We start from the raw sequence: 20,906 nt of genomic DNA on the forward strand, positions 1-20,906 counted from the left end.
GGAATCTGTGAAATTCTATTGAGAGCTTTGAGGAGGTGTCATGAACATGGAAACAGATCCCTCTGAATGAGTTTAAAAAAAAAAAAAAAAAAAGGAATTTGTAGTGTAGGTAAAGTAAGAAAGCTATAGTATAAGTATAGTAATTACAGACATGGTAAGAAATAAACGACAAATTGCATCACACAGTTATAGTGACAAGGACAGTCTGGTATTGGGACAAAAACAGGAAAACCAATCAAACAAGACCTAGCAAACAACTGACAAAGTTATAGCCATTTATACCAAAAGCACCAGAAACAAGCAACACAAGAGCTGATCCAACCAATGCTGTGACAGTGAGACACGCCTGCTCCCGGCAGCACCCGGCTACTGCGGAGAAGACGGTGGTCCAAGAGAACTCCCTACTAGATTACTCTCTGGACAAAGTCAGTCACTGGGCGAGGAGCTCTCTGTACCTCGACTGCTGGTAGTTTTTGTTCAAAGTGGACAAGCAGGACACAGAAGAGCAACTCCCAAACTTTGCCAAAGCAAGGTGGGGCTGTCCTTCAAAAATCCTGCTTCAGAACAGTCAGATATTCTACGTCTAGAAAAGGAACCCTGGGTAGGACTCACCAAGACAGAAGATTTGATCTGAATTTGTTTGATCCAAATGGATTGGACACTGTCAATTCTTGCCTTATACACTTGTATCGTTATTGAATATATTGTATAGCTTCTTCTACATTAGTCAAAACCTTCACTTTTCTATTTAGACAAACAGGGGAATATGTGAGATTTTGCCTGTGTTCTGACAAAGCTTGCTTGGAGTCAGAGGGCGGAGCTAGCCACTGGCTGACCACAGTTTGGAGGACTGTATACAGGAGACAGGAAGTGGTAAGGCAGAGCAGAGAATGGAGTTCCCTTTTTTGGAAGGAGGGATGGTAGACGTAGGAAGCAAGTGTTGCTGCTCTGTTCTCTGATCTTTCACAGAAAATCTACCCCTAAATCTGACTTCCGATTATTTACTTGTAAGGTCAACCACGTTAACAATTCAAAATTGTGCTAAAAAACTAGATATCCACCTGCCAAGAACGAAAATAGACCCTCTGTAATTATTCAGCCATAGATAAGTCTGCACTTCCAGGTTCTAAATGCAGGCACATGTGGGTGGACCCTTGGTCACGCCCACGACTTACGTGTGCACATGCATGGTTACAGCCACGTGTGACTCAACTAAAACCCTTGTGCGTATGCGCGGGTCGCCCGTCATCTGTGTCATCAGCGTTGTGACGTAGTCATGCTAACCCCCTGTGCACATGTGCTAGGCATGGGTCACTCGTCATCTGTGTTATCAGCATGTGACAGTCATACCAAATCCCTGTGCACATGTGCTACGCCTGGGTAGCCCATCATCTGCGTCATCAGTATGTGACAGTCACGCCAACCCCCGTGCGCATGTGCTAGGCACTTTTAAAAGCTGGATGCGCCATCGTTGCACGCTCTCTCTGTACACCGTTCCTCAGGCCTGTGTGCACGTTCCCTTCTAATAAACTCCTAAGTGGGTTTGTTCGCATCAGATCATTTCCCCCCATCTTTCATCCTGTACAGAAATTAGCGCAGGGCTAGGTACAGTGATGCACGCCTTTATTCCCAGCACGTAGAAAGCAAAGAGTATATATAAGATCAAGGCCAGCCCAGTATACAGTTGACTCTAGATAACCCTCAGCTACAGTGAAGGACCCTGTGCCCAAAAGTAATTGAGAAATCAACTCCCAGCAGACCAAAGACCTTAATTTAAAACCTGAAGCTGCTACAGGAAAACACATCTCTGTAAGATGTTTAGTGTATAGGAGAACTTTCTGAACATTATTCCAAAAACACAACCAGCCTTGATAAACGACAGAAACTACATGAAACTAAATGTTCTTTATATCAAGAGACATCAATAGCCCACAGAATGGGAGAAAATGTTTACCAAGTATTCTCAGAAGGCTAATATCTAGAATTTACAAAGTAAAACAAATTAAAAGCAATTCTGACAAACGAATGTGCTAATACAGTGTGTTCTCTAAAGCAGAAACACATGTCCCCAAGTATTTTTGTAAAACGTTCACGTGGGCAGTGGTGATGCACACCTTTAATCCCACCCCCCAGGATGCAGAGGCAGGTAGATCTCAGTTCCAGACCAGCCTAGTCTACAGAGTTCCAGGATAGTCAGAGAGCTACAGTGAAACCTGCATGTGCGTGCGTGAGAAAGATCGTTATCCTAGCCATCAGGAAAAATGCGAACTGAAGCTACTTTCAGTTAACACCTCACACCTCAGTCAAAATGGACACCAGGAAATCTGGACAGTTGTGGGGAGAAAAATTTTCATTCACTGCTAATCAGAGTTCAAACGAATTTATCCATTATGGAAATCATGGAGGTATTTCAAAAAATTAAAACCAGATCTAGCACGACCCAGCTCTACTACTCCTGGATCTAGACCTAAACGGCTCCACATACAGAAAACAGAGATTTGCACACCCGTGTTTCTTTCTGCTTCCAAATAGCAAGGACATGTAACCAATCTAGTAGTCCACCAACAGGTGACAGGTAACAAAAATGTGATCATACACACACATCTGAAGACATTTTAGTTGTGAAGAAGGAAATGAAATTTGCAAAAAATGGGCATATCTAAAAAGTATGTTAAGTACAGTGACTCAGAACGAAGAAAATCTTCCCGTTTTCCCTCACGTAGAGATCCCAACCTATAATGTGTAACATTAGCAAACCGGTGTGGTCCCAAGTCTCAGGAAGGAATCAGTAATAGCGGGTGGTGAGGCCAGGCAGACGGGGCAAAAGGACAAGGGAGGGGAAGGCGCTTGAATGATGGGGCCACACAAGATCAGGGTACTGAGGGTGGGGAAGGTAGAGGACAAGTTTATTCAAATATAGCAAGAACGATGTTAATACTTGAAAGCCTGTGGCTTTGTTGACAGACATAACTGATGTGACTGTCACTGAGAAGTCCCACAGCCCTTGTAGCAATGGACTACTCTGGAACGGGTCTACCTTCCCCCACCTCACTGGTTTCCAGCTGTCCGTCCCTGCATAACCTGATGGGGAGGCGTCATTAGGACACAAGGGGCCCAGGGTGTGTTTCTGTTTTCAGACAGGGTCTTGGTGTTCAACCCAGGCTGACCTCAACTTCTCAGTCTCTTGCCTGAGGGTTAGGACTGTAAGAATGTGCCACCAAATGCTTTAAACTATCTTTTAAAAATGTAATTTATTCACTTTTTGATAATTTCATACATGTAAACAATCCATCCTGATCATCAGCATTCCAATGCCCCATCCATCTCCCAACATAGCCCCTTTCTTGTGAGACAGTTTAAATGACTGTGTGCCTAGTGCCCTGATGTCTACCTTAGAGAACCGGTCCCTAAGGCCCATCCCCTCAATAGTTTCAGTGGGCTTCATTTCACTGTCAGACAGAGGGGTGTTAAGCCCAATATCCACAATACTAGAGCAACCACTAGCCAAAAAGGGAAAGCCTGAAGCAGGTGGGTCCAGCAGGGTCCACTTCACTGACAGTACAATCACAGCATATCCAAAAGGGGATGTTGGAGGGCTTTTTGCCAAGTCTCTGAGGTGTCACAGACTCAGACTGCAGAAATGGCACGAATGCATAAATGGCAGCTGACATTTAAATGAAGACACCACGTGTGCATAAATGATGCTTCCAGCAACCACAAGTTTGTTAAATAAAAACTCCAATTTCGAGGTGGTCTACTTTCCTAGCTGTTGCTTGCCAGGGAGATGGATCCAGAGGTTCCCACACTAGACCTGGGTGTGTAGCTGAGAGAAGCAGTTATCTACCCACTGCTAACTACAACATAGGATCTGCCTTCAGGAGACTAGAACACCAACCTGGGTGTTCTAATCCAGGATACACTGCATCCCCAGTGGTTAGCTGTCAGCGTCAGGGGGCGCTGTTCAGGCCACGCAGCCTCCTTTGGCTACGGAACCCAAAAACCCTATGACCTGCTTGTTACACAGGTAACAGCAGGTTCAGCTGTGGTGCCATCAGCACAGGGACAGTCAACAATCTGCCAGTTGTATGTCCAGGCCCCTCCCTGTTAGAACTCTCGTCAGGTCAGAAACAGAAACGCACATGCTGAGACAGCTTCGTGGTGGTTCAAGAGGAAACGGTCCTCGCTGGTGGACGTTTGTGAGAAGGATCAGGAGGTGGGGCTTGTTGGCTAAGGTGTCACTAGGGGTGCGCTTTGAGGTTTCAAAAGCTCAGCCAGGCCCGGTCTCATATTCTGTCTCCTGCTTGTGTAACAGACATAAGCAGCTGCTACAGAGCTCTGCCCGCCACCACCCTCCCTACCATGAGGGTCACAGACTCACCCTCTGAAACTGTCAGGAAGAAACCAACTGAAGTCTCGGTTTTACAAGTTGCCTTAGTCATGGTATCTCTTCACAGAAATAGGAAAGTAAACTAAGACAATTATCCTCTGAATATTTGTGCACTGGAGTCAGACTGTTGCTGCCTCTTCTTGCACTGGGCGGCAACCACTATAAACCACGGTGAGGACGAACACTACTGCACACATGACGGACTCTCTAGTCAGGTAGGTGTGCCACGGAACATGCTTTCTGGGCATCATGAGACTGGACCAAAATGGGCATTTATGTGATTCTGATTCACTGTGCCCAGAAGGAGTGACATACAACTTCTGGTGGCTGCACAGTGGCTGCCTCCTTCAAGTTGCAAAAGGGCACCAGGTAAACAAACAGCAGAACATGTGTGGGACTTTCTATTCCCGTGTAGGGAGACACACCTAGAGCCACTCCTAGGCCCTCTCCGAGCTGTCAGTCACCTCCTATAACCTAGCTATCCCAGGTCAGCCGCTGACCACCCGTTCTATGAGAACCTTTCCCACCCGTCTTTACAATGTAGGCGATCTGTAAGGATGTTCCTGCCACCTCTCTTCTCTGAGATACGCAGAGGGAAATGGATCGGCCTCCAACACGCCTTCCCTTTGTAATTTTGCGCAAGCTTCCCAAATAGAGTCCAGCGTTTGTTGGGGAGCATGTCCAGTTTGAAAACTATACAATCTGTTCTCTTGTACACGGTAAAAAGAACGCTTTACTCTTACGCCTGTGCCGTGGGGCCCTGCAGCTTGGCACTCGCCAAGGTGTGAAGCCATTATCTGTCACAGGAATACCCAGTTTCTGTCTTTAGTCCCTAAGCAGGGGCCCTATGCTGGCAATATAAGCAAAGCCCTGGCTATTACCAAACTCAGAACTACACCTATCAGATGTCTCTTCAGTCTAAAAATCTGGTAATTGGAAAACCAGGCTAGACTGGGTATCCACACAGCTGTGGTCAGGATGTGTGCAGTCACTGGATAGAGAACCCAATCAAGACACAATACTTGGCTGTGTAGGATGCTTTTGACCACTGCCTCGGGGGTGTGTGCTCTTCTGACGGCCTGGATCGCTTTCGGAGGAAGGCTCCACAATTGTCTGCTCCTGGTTTGGTATAGCAGCCCAATGGCTCAGTTCTCGGGGTAAATAGTATCTCTAAGGCTCAGGGACAAGAGTGGAAGGAGGAGCTGGAGGTGGGAAACTGGGTTCAGGGCTGATGCCCTAACCTTTCCTTACTGTGGATCAGCAGCCCTCAGAAGGTCCAACTAGAGACCCAGGGTCAGAGGAGGCATCAGCACACAGAATGTCAAGCCACCTTGGTAGGTGCTACGTCCTCCAGGTAGCCAAGCAGCCTCCTGGTGGGGGGGCATTAGTCCTCATGAGACGTCAGAACAGCTACCCCAGGCACAGGAGAACGGGAGTCGTTCTCTAGGCTGCGGCACCATTGCATCTGAAGACAATGTTTACATGAACTCATACACCAACATGCACACAGTGACACAGTGGATATTTGTAAACACCAACCTCTTCACAGCGAGCGCAAAGGTCAGCCTCCCCTCACAGGATGTCATCACACACTGTCCATTACAAAACTTTAAAAGGCAGCTTTGGTTTTTGTGAATAAAATAAAATACAAACACCTTAAATGGCAGGGGGCCATTATCCTGGGCTGGTCTCTAGTACCCAGTTCCTATATAACAAACGGTAACCTGCCTTGGTGCACAAACCAAACTAATTTGGAAGTGGGAATTTTGTAAGCAATACCCTGATTTTAGCATAAATGAGCTTCAATGAGTCATGGAGCTCATAGTTCAGACCATGCCAACTTGGGCAAATATCTGCATGTAGCCAATCAAGTTATTTCTTCCGTATTTCCCTTCTCAGTTTCCAAGGGCACTACCCGCCCACCCTGCAGCCTGAACACTTTCTATGTATAACACCCCCAAATTTGTGAATTTTTCTTTTTGACAGTGAAGGTGCCACAGGGACCTTGAAGCCCAGGACCCTGGGGGCGCCCTCCCCACAGGTCACAGGTGTGGCTCCTGCCTCTTCCCGTCCCTCTACCTCACTGGTTCTTCTTTTTACTCGCCGGACTGTCTAACACTTCAATCTTGCCTCTGCCACCTCCTGCACTCGGGAGCTTAATGTTGTCCACAGTGACTTCGGAGGGGGTGCAGTCTTCGTCTTCGGACTCCGAGCCGTCTGTGGAGCCGTCAGGGGAGCTCTCTTCTGAGCTGTCCTCTTCCTTTGAATCTGACCGGTTCATCTCAAATAAGGCCACATCCTGTAGAAAGTGTCAGGTTGAGAACTCTACTTCAGGGCAGTTCTACGTTTTCTAATAAAATGGCAGGATAAGGGCGCTTCCTGATCTTCCAGAGGACCCAGTCCAGTTCCCAGCACCCATTACCAAGCTTCAGAAAATCTAATCCTTTCTTCTAATTCTTCTGGCCACCCACATAGGTAACACACAAAAAAATAGTAATTTTTTTTTTTTTTTTGGTTTTTCAAGACAGGGTTTCCCTGTAGTTTCTAGAGGCTGTCCCGGAACTAGCTCTTGTAGACCAGGCTGGCCTCGAACTCAGAAATCTGCCTGCCTCTGCCTCCCGAGTGCTGGGATTAAAGGCGTGTGCCAAAAAATAGTAATTCTTAAAAGCAGCAGAAGAAAGTACTAATATTTATTATAGATTCTGGAACATGGGTTGGGCTGTGAGCTTAACACGAACAGCAGGTAAACGCTTTTGGTGGCCAGAAGACACCAGAGCAAAGTCAGTGTCGGTTTGAAGGGTTTATTTTACTTATGTCGTTAAAAAGGCTCCTCCTGGCAGGAGAGATGGCTCAGCGCGCGAGTGCACTGGCTGTTTTTTCAGAGGACCTGGGTTCAATTCCCAGCAACCATCTGGCTCACAACTGTCTTTATCACACCGTCATACACACATGCCGGGGAGACACCAATGCACATGAAAAAAGAAGTTCCTTCTGCCTAGTACACACCCAACACCATTCTCAATAAAAATGGACTAGCACAGTGGTTCTCAACCTTCCTAATGCTGTCACCATTTAATACAGTTCCTCATGCTGTAGTGACCTCCAGCCGTGAAACTATGTTCATTTCTACTTCATAACTGTAACTATGCTATTGTTAGAATCATAATGTAGGGACTAGAGAAATGGCTCAGAGGTTAATGTAACTGGCTGCTTATAGGTCCTGAGTTCAAGTCCCAGAAATCACATGGTGGCTCACAATCACCTATAATGGGGGGGTTGAATCACAATATAAGTATCTGTGTTTTTCTGATGACCAAGAGCAGGTGGAGGCCCACAGGTTGAGAACACAGTGGGCTAGAATCGGGCATCACATCAGACACCTCAGATTTAACAAGAGATACGAACATTGGCCATGGTAACACCTCTACAATCCCAACCTCTAACCCCAGTAGTTTGAGGCCAACCTCAACTCCCTCTAGAACACTCCACAACTCCTGCCTTAATGAGATTTACATTTCTGAGCAAGGACCAGCAAATTATACCCAGCAGGCTGGATCCCACCTGCTACCTGATTCTGTCCAGCTCATGAACTAAGAATGGTTCCATACCCCCAGAAAGTTGATGGAGGAGAGTTATCTGTCTGTTTCTTTCATTGGTTAATTAATAAAGAAAACTGCCTTGGCCCTTTAAGAGAACAGAAAATTAGGTAGGCGGAGTAGACAGAACAGAATGCTGGGTAGCAGGAGTGGGGAGACGCTTCAGGCATTCGCCATAGTGAGTCGCCATGATTCTCATCTCCGAGATGGACGCAGGTTAAGATCTCTCCTGGTAAGCCACACCTCGTGGTGCTACACGGATCACTAAATATGGGTTAAAGGAAGATGTGAGAATTAGCCAATAAGAGGCTGAAACTATGGGCCAGGCAGTGTTTTAAAAGAACACAGTTTCCGTGTAATTATTTCGGGTATAAAGCTAGCCGGCGGCCGGGTGGCCCCGCCGCTTCACACTACAGAAAATGGCTGAAAACAGGAAAAATTTAAGTACTGGATGAAATATAAAATAGGCCGGGCGGTGGTGGCGCACGCCTTTAATCCCAGCACTTGGGAGGCAGAGGCAGGCGGATCTCTGAGTTCGAGGCCAGCCTGGTCTACAAGAGCTAGTTCCAGGACAGGCTCTAGAAACTACAGGGAAACCCTGTCTCGAAACCCCCCCCCCAAAAAAAAAAAAAAGAAAAAAGAAAAAAGAAATATAAAATAGTAGCCTGCCACAAGCTTCTGCCACCACAGAGAGCCCCAGGCACAACTTCCCACCAAAAGAACACTCCCCTTGAACTTTGAGTCAAATGCATGGCCCCATGACTTAAAAAGGTTTAGTGGCCATAACAATGTCCCGCTTTCTTGTTAATGTCAACAGTTGTGCCCTGAAGCAGGGCAATAAGAGACAGCACAGCCTACGAGAAATTTTCGACAATTTAAAAATCACATTTTACTTTAAAATAGAATTTCCCATTATCTTCCCCCATTTCGTGGCAAGTACACTAATCCTATCACGTGACGCAAACAGGGCAGTTACCATCTGTATGATGTTCCCAGATGTCCCCTGGGTGTTTTCAATATTGAAGCGATCAGCTGGAGCCGCTGCCATTTCCTTCCGCAGCTTTTCATTGGCCTGGGCCAGCTGTGGGAGAAACGCCTGCACTTGATCTAACACTGTGGAGAGCAAACACAGAATGCAGCCATGTTAGTCAAGTCCAGATCCACAACTGGTAAACACTTCAGAAGAGAGCAACAATGAGCCCATCAGCTCCTCAGGCCCAGCTTCTGAGCTGCCTTGGGTGGGAGGGTCAGAGGGGGTCAAGCAGAGATGGCTGCGGCCTTGCTTTTACCAGGCCAAGGGCTCTACCAACCAGTCCCAGTCCCAGCTCATTTGCGACTCCCCAAGCAACAAGCCCACAGGACTCAGCAATTATTATTCAAATGTTGTTTCTCTTCCACCCTGAAAGTATAAAATTCTAGGTTGGCATTCGATCAAGGGACTGAGAAAACAGGCAGAATGACCTAATGGAACTAAGAGCGCCTGGTCCTTACAGGGAGGCTTACAGGGAGTTTAGGGCCAACCTGAGCAACATAGACCCTGAGTCCAAGAATTCTGCCAGGCGGTGGTGTTACACACCTTCAATCCCTGCACTCAGGAGGCAGAGGCAGAAAGATCTCAAATTCAAGGCCAGCCTGGTCTACAGACTGAGTTCCAGACCAGGCTGGGTTTAAAAGTGTGCTCCAGCACCGCCCAGTTTACTTAAGAGCCTTATGCCATTTAAGAAAATGTTTTATTTTAGGAGGGAATACTTCAGTTCTGAGGATACTTCTATAACACAGACTGCACAGGGGCTACACAAGCTGCATCAAAGCAAAACAGTTAAACAAAACAATAGTGTTCCCCAAAACAATATTTAATATTCCGGAGCACATGAACAGTAGTGCTTTTCCAAACAAGTGAAGTTTTGAGAACTGCTCAAGGTAATCCCCAATATGCTGCTTCTCTCCGGCCTCAGCCTTCCAACTGCATCTCAGCCAGCAACAATGCTTTCAGTTTCCAAAAGAAAAAAGAAATGTATTCTGAAAAATCTTCAGGCAGCAGATTATGATGAGAAATTTTACTCCTTAGACAAGGATTTACACAATACAAGTCTTGTGGTATCTGACTCTGGTCTAATATGAGCCTTGACAGACGGTCTAGGCCATCAGATAAGAGATTCATTGGCCTAAACTGGACGAGCGCCCCCTAGAGTGGAAAGACAGTACTTACAAGGGCTCCTCTGCATCCGAACTGTTTTAACAGTAGAGGTCTTCTTGGGATGGGGCTTAGAGCTGATGAGCAACTGGTCCCAGATACCTGAAAATACACATAATTTACACCATAAATGCAGCTGAGCCAGGAGTACAACTCAGTCATGGGATGACCCTAGCACTTTAGAGATGGGACCATCAGGAACAGCTCCTGGGACTGTCTTCAATCTGGACCATTCCATACCCTGAGAAGAAGTGACAAACACACTCTCTACAACATTGTGATTCTTTATGTACATCCATCTCCCTCTGTTCAGCCCATCCCACTCATCTGAAACAAATGTACATCAGGTCCCACCTTCTGGATTAATAATACAATAGTAATAAGCCGGCAGAATTGAGCAGACCTTTAATTCTGGCCCTCAAACAGGCAGGTGGATCTCTGAGTTCTAGGTCAGCCAGGGCCACACAGTGAAACCATCTCAGCACTAGCTGCTCCAGCCAAGCAGCAAGAAGGCTCCCAACTCCCACATGGGGGCTCACATTGGTCTGTAATTTCAGTTTCAAGGGGTGACATCTTAGGATTTCCTCATGCACCAGGCACACACAATACACATAAGAGTTTTAAGTAATAAACTTTAACGCAATGTGGACCTGTAACAATAGCCTTCCTAGTTTATTTTAAAGTCAGAAATTTCAGGAGGTGGTGGCACATGCCTTTAATAGGCAGAGGCAGGCGGATTTCTGAGTTCAAGGCCAGCCTGATCTTCAGAACAAGTTTCAGCATAGCCAGAACCAGAGAAACCCTGTTTCGAAAAACCAAAGTCACAGCCAGGCGGTGGAGGCACACGCCTTTTAATCCCAGCACTCGGGAGGCAAAGACAGGTGGGTCTCTATGAGTCGGAGGCCACCCTGGTCTACAAAGTGAGTTCCAGGACAGACAGGACTGTTACACAGAGAAACATCTGAAATAAAAGAAAAATTTTAAAAATTAAGAAAAAAGAAAAACCAAAGTCAGAAACTGGCCCAACAAAGACGGCTTGATGAACACAGGGGCTTCCCTCCCAAACCTGAAGACCTTAACGCTACCCACTAGCGAAGAGAAAACGCCTCCCGTCTGTATGTGGGCATAGTACACACAGAGGACCAGAAACGGGTACAAGCTAGAAAGAATTGAGCAAAAAACTGAGCAACACTGAACAGGTTTCCTCTTTTATAGAAGATACCTGTCTGTTAGAAGGCATTCAATCTAAACAAAAATACCCTAAGGGGGAATTCTGTCTGCACTTGCACCTTTTCAGCTTACCCATGCCAAAGAATCTAAACAAACCAACTGTCCAGCCCATACACTGACCGCTCAAGCCTTTTCACGCACAGAAAAATCTCTTTACTTTCTACATCAAAAATCCTGTCACTCTCAATATAGAGATGATCCCAGAGACTTCGGGTGCTCCTGAATGCCTAGTGCTTTGACTAGTGTTACCTCTGGCGCAAACTCAAGAGCTTGGGGTCAGTATCTAACCTTGCTGTTCCCTGTCAGTGACTACCACCATGCCGGGTTTTTTCCTTCATAAAACGGGGTCCTCAGGATACTTCCGCAGGCGCAGGAGATGCGGGGAGGCTCGAACTTGTTAATTTCTGACACTACCACTCGCTACACAAGCTTTGGCAATCAGGAGTGCAACTCCCTCAGATACACTTCGCTCTCAAATGGTTCCCACGATACTAGATACACAGACACAAGAACTTTCATGCGTTCGTTAAAATTCTTTTTTTAAAATATTTATTTATTATGTATACAATATTCTGTCTGTGTGTATGCCTGCAGGTCAGAAGAGGGCACCAGACCCATTACAGATGGTTGTGAGCCACCATGTGGTTGCTGGGAATTGAACTCAGGACCTTTGGAAGAGCAGGCAGTGCTCTTAACCTCTGAGCCATCTCTCCAGCCCGCGTTCGTTAAAATTCTATGGGTAGCCCCACCTGTTTGAATCAAAATGTGAAAACCGAGGCCTAAATAACTTTCATAAAAGTCCCAAAGCGGGATCGAGATTTGAACTTACAATTTCCATTCTGTCTCCCTCCCTGTATCATACCACCGCCTGTCTGACTCCCAAATGCTGGTATCTGGCGTGAGACCCCACGCCTGGCTGAACCCATGCTTTTCTCTTCTGTACCACACTATCTGAAATACTGAGTGGATTTCCTGCACACGCGTCTCCCTCCACCAAGGTGACAATGAGGGCGTGCCTAAGACAAATGTTATTTAAAATGGTACCTACCATCCTGGCCAAGCTAGCCCAGGTCCTCCCTGTAGCATTCCCTAGGAACTGCCGGGCCCGGGATGGCATCGTATCACCGACAACCCCCGCGACCAGTGTTTCGATCTCCTCGGTACCCTCCCCCCGCCAAGTGTCCCCGCCCCCGGAGCATCCCCGCCTCCCCGCAGCGCCCCGTGCTCCTCAGCACGCCCGCCCCCACCCCCAGCGCTTCTCAGTATCCCCAGTGCCCCTCAGCATCCAGGGGTCCGCAGCATCCCCGGTCCCCCGATCTCCTCGGTACCCCCCCCCCGCCAAGTGTCCCCTCCCCCGGAGCATTCCTGACTCCTCAGAATCCCCGCCCCGCCCCCCCCCCCGCTACCCCGGAGCGCCCCGTGCTTCTCAGTATCCCCAGTCCCCCGCAGCATCCCCGGCCCCGTAGTCCCGGACTCCACAGTACCCCGACCTCCGGAGCGTTCCGGGCACCGCAGCATGCCCGCCTCCCCACCCCCCGGAGCATTCCCGGTCCCCCGGAGCGCTCCGGCCTCCTAGGCATCCCTGGCCCCGGAACCCCGGCCTCCAGAGCGTCCCGGGCTCCACAGTACCACGGCCTCCGGAGCGTCCCAGGCTCCGCAGCATCCCCGGTCCCCCGGAGCGCTCCGCTCCGGCCTCCTAGGCATCCCAGGCCCCGGAACCCCGGCCTCCAGAGCGTCCCCGATCTCCTCGGTACCCTCCCCCCCGCCAAGTGTCCCCGCCCCCGGAGCATTCCAGACTCCTCAGAATCCCCGCCCCCCCCGTGCTCCTCAGCATGCCCGCCCTCCCTCCCCCAGCGCCCTGGGCTTCTCAGTATCCCCAGTCCCCCGCAGCATTCCCGGCCCCACAGAATCCCTGGCCCCGTAGTCTCAGGCTCCACAGTACCCCGATCTCCGGAGCGTCCCGGGCACCGCAGCACGCCCGCCTCCCCGCAGCATTTCCGGTCCCCCGGAGCGCTCCGTCCTCCTAGGCATCCCTGGCCCCAGAACCCCGGCCTCCAGAGCGTCCCGGGCTCCACAGTACCACGGCCTCCGGAGCGTCCCAGGCTCCGCAGCATCCCCGGTCCCCCGGAGCGCTCCGGCCTCCTAGGCATCCCTGGCCCCAGAACCCCGGCCTCCAGAGCGTCCCGGGCTCCACAGTACCACGGCCTCCGGAGCGTCCCAGGCTCCGCAGCATCCCCGCCTTCCGAAGCATCCCCGGTCTCCCGGAGCGCCCCGGTCTCCCAGGCATCCCCGGCCCCGGAGCCCCGGGCTCCGCAGTACCCCGCCCTCCGGAGCTTCCCGGCCCCGCGGAATCGCCAGCCCAGCCGTCCCTCCGCCGCCGCTCACCTCGCGAACCCGCGCTCCCCGCATTCAGCAGCTCCCTGGACACCGTGACTTGCGAGCGGTCCCCAGAAGACGACGAAGCTGCGGGAGCAGATACGCGCTCACCGTGCAGCTCCATGCTGGCAAGACAGCACGAGAGAAATAAACCCGGATGGAGAAAGGCGCGGGTCGAGGGGCGGGGTAGGAAGGCGGGGCCAAGGCGGCGATTGGCGGAAACCGGGAGTTGGGCGGGGACAGTGGGAGGAGCGGGGCGAGACCTCGTGCAGGAGGCGGGGCTGAAGTGTGGGCAGCTGGGGACCGGAAGGGGGGCAGCGTGGGCGGAGCGCTGCGGAAGCACGTGTGGGGCCTGGTCCGCCCCCGCCGAGGGTCGGGCAAAAACAATCTTCCTTGTTGTTATTGTTGGTAAAGACTCAGCCGCGGTTTAGCCCAACGGGGCCTTTGTCTTTCTATTTTTGTTGTTGTTTGGGGAGGAGGTTTCTGTGGTCTTGAGTTTGTGGCAATCCCGCTTTAGACTTCCCAAAGGCCAGAATTATAGGTGGGAGACACCACGCCCGGCTTCTCTATCCTGTTCTTAGACTCTCTCTATATATAAAATTTGTCATCCTGGCCTAGGTTGGTCTCAAACTAACCATTTTCCCGCTTCAGTTCCTGTGTACTTAAATCTACCAGCGCAGATCATCATACTTGATTTCAATTATTTGTAAAATGAAGTCTCACCAAGTTACTCAGGTTGGTCTGGTAATCAAGGTCTCCCTATGTCACTCAGCCTCCTAAATAGCTTATTAAAAACCTGGACTAGCAGACCCAGCTAAATTTATTATAGAATTGCAAACACAAAATTCAGCATCTCAAGCACAGTTTTTACATTTGCCAAGCGACAAGCCTTTCAAGCATTTTCCGTCTCGATGTCCTACAAGATTGTTCCAGGTGGTAGTTAAATGATAAATTTTGAAAAGGGACCCTGCGGTTGGTCTCCAGCACCAAAACTTTTTTTTTAAAGCTGAAAGTGGTGGCACACGCCTTTAATCCCAGCACTCCTGAAGCAGAAGCAGGTGGATCTCTGTGAGTTCGCAGCCAGCCTGGTCTAAAGAGCAAGTTCCAGGACAGCCAGGGCTACACAGAGAAACCCTGTCTCGAAAAATCAAAAAAAAAAAAAAAAAAAAAAAAAGAAAAAGAAAAAAAGAAACTGAAACTGAAACTAGACCCATTTAACACCCAACCCCTATTCCTCCTTTCTTCCCGCCCCTGGCACCCATTTTCTGTGTTTCTTTTCATAGAAACAGAATCATAAGCCACTTGTTCTTGTGATTACTTTATTTCACTGAAAATAAATAACCTTTAAGGTTTACCAGAAAGGATTCCTTTCTATTTTGATGCTGAATAATATTGCCGTTGGAAGACGAACCACATCTGCTTTTGTGGGGGAAGGGGTTTGTTTTGGAGGACAGGGTCTCACTGTATAGCCCAGGCTATGTAGCTGCACTCCAGGCTATTCTCAAACAGTCCCAGAGCGCTGAGATTACAGACAGGCTTTGTACCAGGGCTACTTCAACAGCATGTTTTCTTTGATCTTAGATATTTGAGTTCCTTCCACCTCGTGGCTGCTGTGAACAAGGAGCTGCTGCAGATGTTGCTTCAACCTAAGAATAGTACCACAAACCTTTAGTCCCAGTACTCAGAAGGCTAAGAGGTCAGGGGTTCTTTGTGAGTTCAAGGCCAGCCTGGTCCACAGAGCAAGATGTAAACCAGTAAGAACCACACAGTAAATCTTCATTTCAAAAAAACTGTGTGTGGGGGCTGGAGAGATGGCTCAAAGGTTAAGAGCGCTGCCTGCTCTTCCAAAGGTCCTGAGTTCAATTCCCAGCAACCACATGGTGGCTCACAACCATCTGTAATGGGGTCTGGTGCCCTCTTCTGGCCTGCAGGCATACACACAGACAGAATATTGTATACATAATAAATAAATAAATATTTTTAAAAAAAACTGTGTGTGTTTGGGGGTCGGGGACCACATGCCGTGGCATGGGTGTGGAAGCCAGGACAACAAAAACTTTGTGTGTTTCGGGGTCGGGGACCACATGCCGTGGCGTGGGTGTGGAAGCAAGGAGAACTTTAGCGAATCAGTTCTTTCCTTCCACTTTGTTGAGTCTATGAATCAAAAAATTATAACTGCAGGCAACTTTACCTGCTGAGCTATCAGTCAGCCAGATAACGCAAAATATGGTCCAAGGGCTTGAATACATATTTCTCCCTTTTTGAAAGTGCGCAAGCTTTCATTGGACACATCTTGCATCCAAAGTTCCCTTCAGTGACATCATTAGCCTGAGGTTATTTGCTACAGTCCTTTGTCACTCCAGAACTGCAACCAGTCGTTTGAACATTCGTCCTCGGCCACATCTGAGCTCACACACACCACACACAGTCACAAGCAAGTACAGGACCGTCTCCAAGCTGACTGAGGGACTGGAGACTATGTTACAGTCCCTGAAAGGAGCACACACAGGACAGGCTTCTAAGTGGGCTGTGGTGGCAGCTGCCTGGCCTGTGCCAAAGCAGAAGAGGCAGCAAATGAGGCTGACAGCCTTCAGCCAAGAACGGCACCAGGAAAGGCGTGGCCTGCACAGCAACCTGTGATCCAGCTGGGAAGTGGAAAGGGGGAGGAGGAGCCAGGACTCTAGACCAAGTTGGCCTCAAACTCACCCTGTAGCCGAATACTCCTGTCTCTCCTCATCACACCTGGTTTATGTAGTTCTGGGGATCAAACACACGCCTCGTACGTGCGTGCTAGATGAGCAAGTACTCTGTCAATTGAGCTACATCCCCAAACACTGCCTTTTTTTTAAAAAAGTAAAAACAATTGTAGTTATTTCCATACCTTTTAAATTCTTCTCCTGGGTTAAGTTTCTCAGATCTTGTCCTAGAGCAACAATGCATCTTAACTAGCTTTTCAGCCTCTGCTCTAAAGTACTTAAAAAATACATTCAGGATTAGGACACTAGCTAGCCCTGCTTTCTGATAGAAATATTTACTACAATGCAGCCGCGTGTAGAGGATGGAACCGACCTCTAGGTGGACACATGCCCTTGTCTCCTCCTTAAAGGTTTAATCCAATGGGCCAGGTGAGGACTAGGCTAGCTGACCCCTAGAAGGTTGATTCATCTTAAGATACTTTGCTTTTCCCGTTCTGAATTCCCAGCCCCTAACATTGTCCTCACCAGCTGCGCTGCCTCGCGGTGCCTCCAAGTCAGTCTGCCTTTCTTAGATCTATTTCTTCTAGTCTTTTTCTTTCGGATGCTGTCCAGAGGATGTTTTTCAGACTCCAGAACTAACTCTTGGGCTTCCTTATCTTTTACAAAGCTCCCCTCCACAGGGCACATGGCTGCGTGCCTCTGTGTGACCGACCTCTGCCAGGCCTTATCTCAGGTTAACTGGGGTTGGTTCCTTCTCTTCTCCATTCTACTCCTCCCATTGCAGGCTTAGGAGTTTGCCTGGAGTTTTCCTTTTAAACCTAATAAATTGTCACCATGCTTCTGTTTGTGTCCATTCTTAAATTATTTTACTAACAAAACTACGAACCCCAAGAAAGGTCCCTGATTTCTCAGGTATTCTGTAACAGCTCTGCGGGGTTTCCCAAGGTTTCGGTAATGGTCCTTTCCTGTCCTTTAATTCTTCAACAAACAGAGAAGACGAACCTGTTCCTGCGACTCTAGACAGCATCAGTACAACACAGCAGAGCTCAAGAGGGGGCACAGTCAAGAGCTAAACTGTGGGAGAGGACCAGCCGAAACACTTGTTCTCCCAGGTTGGCAAGCCGTGTACAGCTTGTACTGTTTCTATTCCTCATCCTGCAGCTGCAATCTTCTTCAATCTATTTCCTGTTGAGAACGTTTTGCAAGTTTACACATTCTGATTACAAATGGGGATAGGCGCTCCCAGGGCCCTATCCAGGACAGAGAGGTCTCCGTTATCAAAAAATAAATATGTTCATGTGGTCATAATATCCGCTATTCCCTTTGAAATGGCCCAAACAGAACACTACACAGTGGGCATGAACTTCAGATGTATTTAGCAGAGAGCATGGGAAGGACAAGGCCAGAGATGGCAGCAGGACCTGATGTGAACACAGCACATACACTTTGTACCTCTTTGCTTGCAGGAACTCGGAAGAGTGCAGAGTACTGGCTAAGTCCCTGGTCTCCCATTCTTGTTTTTGCTGTTGTTTTGCTATAATTTGTCTTATAGTTAAGTTGTAAAAGCAATGCTGTATACCTGTTATGCAGATTCCAAGACGAGTACATTCTGCCTCTCTCTCTTTTTTTAAATTTTTCTTTTTTGGTTTTTCGAGACAAGGTTTACTCTGTAGCTTAGGAGCCAGTCCTGGAACTAGCTCTTGTAGAGCAGGCTGGCCTCGAACTCACAAAGATCTGCCTGCCTCTGCATTCTGAATGCTGGGATTAAAGGCTTGTGCTACCACCCTCCTAGTTTAATGTTTCTTTCTTGATGAGGCAGGAGGGGTGCACTTTTTTTTTAGATGGAGTCTCACTGTGTTGCCCTGGCTAGCCTTGAACTCACTACGTAGAGTTGCAGGATATTTTATGACACTGAGAACCCCAAAACTGAGTTATTTACTGAAAAAACCTGTTTCTAGCTGTGGTATGGCTCAACCCTAGCACATACCTTTAATCCAAGAGCTTTCTACTTGAATATTGTAAACAGGATTAAATGAAGCCAACCCCATAGGTCAAGAGACAGAACAACCAGTCAGTTGACAGGAAAAAAAAAACTATAGAGAGTACGTACGAGTCAGGAGGATGGATAGAGAGGCATACAGGAAGTAGACAGGTGGGACATCTCGTTTGAGGAGTTTGGTTTGAGATGACACAGGAGAAAGGTCTTCTTTTTCCGGGACACCGGGGGAGAAGGGTCAGCTGGGTACCCAGTCTGCCTCTCTAAACTAGTAGACATTCACCCCAGCATCTGGTTCCCAAGCCTTTGTTGGTAAAATTGAAAGGTTGAGATTAGTCAAAAACCACAATGTAGAACAAGCTGGCCTTGAGCTCACGGAGATACACTCGCCTCTGCCTCCTGAGTATTGGGCTTAAAGGCCTACTCTGCTACACGTGCCTCGTTTTGTTTTTTAAGATTTTATCTTTATGTGTATGAATGCTTTGCCTGCACATAAGTGTACTCCATGTATGCATGATGCCTTGGAGGCCAAAAGAGGACACCATATCTCCTGGAACTGAGTTTACTTATGGTTGTGAGCTGCCAGAGGATCCTGGGATTTAAACCCAGGTCCTCTGCAAGGGTAGCTGGTATGTCTTTCCAGCCCCATCTCTTTTTTTTTCCCCCAAGATAGAGTCTCTCTGTGTAGCTCTGGCTGTCCTTGGACTCATAGATCCTCCTGCTTCTGCCTTCTGAGTGTGGACCACCACTGCCCACCTTCTTTTTTGCTTTTTAAAAGAAAACTTTTAATTTACACATAGAGAGTTCAGGCTAGCCTTATTTACTCACTAACAAAGGCAAGCCTGGCAATCCTCATGAATCAAGTCTCTAGAGTTGCTGGGATATCGGCCTGCAGCACCAGGTCTGGCTTTTTTTTTTTTTAATTACCAAAAACAGGGTTTCTTTGTGTAGCCTTGGCTGTCCTGCTGTCCTTGAATTCACTGTAGACCAGGCTGGCACCAAACTCACAGAGATCTACCTGCCTCTGCCTCATGAGTGCTGGGTTAAAGGTGTCCACCACCACCCAGCTCTGGCTTCTTTGTTAGGATTTTTCTTTGTATGATTTCATTTTTAATTACATGTATATGAGGGTATACTATGTGGGTATGTGTACTTGTCTGTAGTGTCCACAGAGGCCAGAAGAGAATGTTGGATCCCCTAGAGTTACAGGTACTTGTGGGTGTTACATCTTGTGGTTACCAGAAAATAAACTCAGATCCTCTGGAAAAGCAGTAGGCCTTGTGTCCTTAACTACTGAGCCATCCCTTCAGTCCCCAGATTTTGACATATTTTTGCAGATAGGTCAGAGGTGCTGGACCTGGTGGTGGTACAGGTTTGCAATTCCAGTTACAGAGAAGCAGGGCCATTACCCAAAGTCTGTGTCCTAGCAAAAAACTCCACCAAGGTAGCTTAAAGCATACAGTATGCAGTTAAATTCTTTTTTAAAAAATTAAATATCTTTATTTATATTGTATGAATGTTTTGCCTGCAAGTATGTCTGCTTGCCATGTGCCTGGTCCCTTAGAAGAGAGAATCAGGTCCCCTGAAACTGGATGTAAGCGGTTGTGAACCACCGTGTGTGTGGGTGCTGGGAATTAAACCTCTGTCCTCTGTGAGAGCAACCAGTGCTCTTAACTACTAGGCCATCTCTCCAGCCTCCTACAGTTAACTTCTACATTAAGTAATATCCAGCATGATGGTGTAAGCCTGCAATCCCAAATACTTCAAGGTCAAACAGACGGATTTCAAGTTTGAGGCCAGCTGAAGCCACCTAGCTCATTTTTTTAAATTAATAAATTATTCTGCTAGGAATGGAACCAGAATCAAAACCCAAAATGCAAATAAAAACAGAAGAATTCTAGATGTGTTCATTCATTCATTTCAAGTGGATAATTACATTATTAGGGTTGGCAAAGTCAAGTGAGTATGAGATAATACTTAATGAACTCCGAGAGGTGGACAAGTGGTAAATCTTCACGATTGCGTGACTTTGGGTGCTATTTAAGTATTAAGGAATGGTTGCTGTGGAAACAACAAAGAGACACTCAGTCTGTCTGGTGGGTGTAGATCAGGGCAGATTTCTGGTAGAATGGAGTCTTCCTCATTAAAAAGAACAAAGAACAGGACAGCCTCCAAAGCCACAGAGAAACCCTGTCTCGAAAAACAAACAAACAAAAAAAAAAAAAAAAAAAAAAAAAAGAACAAAGAAGCTTAAAGGCCTGGAGGCCAAGAACTCAGCGGTCCAGGCTGATAGAAATCTAATAGAGCAGAGCACCTTCTAAAGATGCTGGGGGCAGGGACAGCTCAGAGCACGCTCCCAGCGGCCAAACAGAAATGCCTCTGGCCACTCTGGGTGCCCTGGCACTATTGCAGGAGTTCATTTTGCTTTTCC

At 47.9% G+C, this 20,906-nt stretch overlaps 1 protein-coding gene across 1 annotated transcript; it reads right to left on the minus strand.

The window, feature by feature from the left end:
- Positions 1-1,886: 1,886 nt before the first annotated feature.
- On the minus strand, positions 1,887-13,917 carry Nopchap1 (NOP protein chaperone 1). Its single transcript, XM_038315110.2, has 4 exons — positions 13,793-13,917; positions 10,193-10,279; positions 8,960-9,096; positions 1,887-6,686 (listed from the first exon to the last, which is right to left on the minus strand). The coding sequence occupies exons 1-4, from the start codon at positions 13,905-13,907 to the stop codon at positions 6,468-6,470; spliced, it is 558 nt and encodes a 185-aa protein (XP_038171038.1). The 5' UTR covers positions 13,908-13,917; the 3' UTR covers positions 1,887-6,467.
- Between the last annotated feature and the right edge of the window lie 6,989 nt (positions 13,918-20,906).

Source organism: Arvicola amphibius, chromosome 17 (assembly GCF_903992535.2).
Source record: "Arvicola amphibius chromosome 17, mArvAmp1.2, whole genome shotgun sequence".
Taxonomy (NCBI): Eukaryota; Metazoa; Chordata; class Mammalia; order Rodentia; family Cricetidae; genus Arvicola; species Arvicola amphibius.

Excerpts from the sequence above, each read along its gene's own strand:
- Nopchap1 (XM_038315110.2), bottom strand. The coding sequence starts at position 13,907 with ATGGAGCTGCACGGTGAGCGCGTATCTGCTCCCGCAGCTTCGTCGTCT. Across the intron at positions 10,280-13,792 it reads GGGGAGCGCGGGTTCGCGAG|GTATCTGGGACCAGTTGCTC; the intron begins GTGAGCGGCGGC and ends GTGTATTTTCAG. Across the intron at positions 6,687-8,959 it reads CTGGGAACATCATACAGATG|GATGTGGCCTTATTTGAGAT; the intron begins GTAACTGCCCTG and ends CACTTTCTACAG.